The 624-nt window shown below is 57.9% G+C and overlaps 1 protein-coding gene across 1 annotated transcript; it reads right to left on the reverse strand.

Moving 5' to 3' along the window:
• Positions 1 to 12: 12 nt before the first annotated feature.
• LOC110034365 (transmembrane protein 45B-like) lies at positions 13 to 593 on the reverse strand (the record flags this gene model as incomplete). Its single annotated transcript, XM_020738636.1, has 1 exon — positions 13 to 593. A coding segment is annotated over exon 1 (543 nt), but the record flags the coding sequence as incomplete, so codon positions are not given.
• Between the last annotated feature and the right edge of the window lie 31 nt (positions 594 to 624).

The raw sequence follows: 624 nt of genomic DNA on the forward strand, positions 1-624 counted from the left end.
CCCCATGCACACAAACCACATCCCCTGCATCACCACCGCCGCCGACCTCACTGCCGCCGCCACATAACTAGTCGGAAATCCCACCGTCGCCGCCGTCGACACTAAACACGCGGCCACAACAATTTGCATGAGACCATGGTAGTGTCCCTCTAGACCGGCATGATCGATGGAGTGGAAATGTAGGAGAAGAAGCTCTTGAGCGAAAGCTGATGCAGCAAGGAGGCCGGCAATAGAGGAGGAGGAAGGGGAGGGAAGGAGGTCGGCGGCAAGGGCGGCGGAGGAGTAGATGAAGAGGTGAAGGAACATGGTAGCGTGTTCGAGGTCGGATGGGGCGGAAGAGGGAGAGAGGAAGAGGAGGAGAGTGGTGGAGACGAGGGAGAGCAGGAGAAGTAGGAGGAGTTCGAGGTGTTTGATGAAGGGAGAAGGGAACCAGATGCGGGAGGAGAAGGAAGAGTGACCGGAGAGACGATAGGAGGCAGCGGTATTGAAGAGGTGCCACAGGCCGAGAATGGAGAAGGCGGAGCCGGCGAGGAGGTGGCCGGTTAGGGTTCCCATTGTTTAGGTGTTTTGGAGTGGGGAGTCGAAGGTGAGGGGATTATATAAGGGTTTTGGAGTGGGGGTTGC

The sequence above is a fragment of the Phalaenopsis equestris genome, unplaced genomic scaffold, assembly GCF_001263595.1.
Source record: "Phalaenopsis equestris unplaced genomic scaffold, ASM126359v1 Scaffold185191, whole genome shotgun sequence".
Taxonomy (NCBI): domain Eukaryota; kingdom Viridiplantae; phylum Streptophyta; class Magnoliopsida; order Asparagales; family Orchidaceae; genus Phalaenopsis; species Phalaenopsis equestris.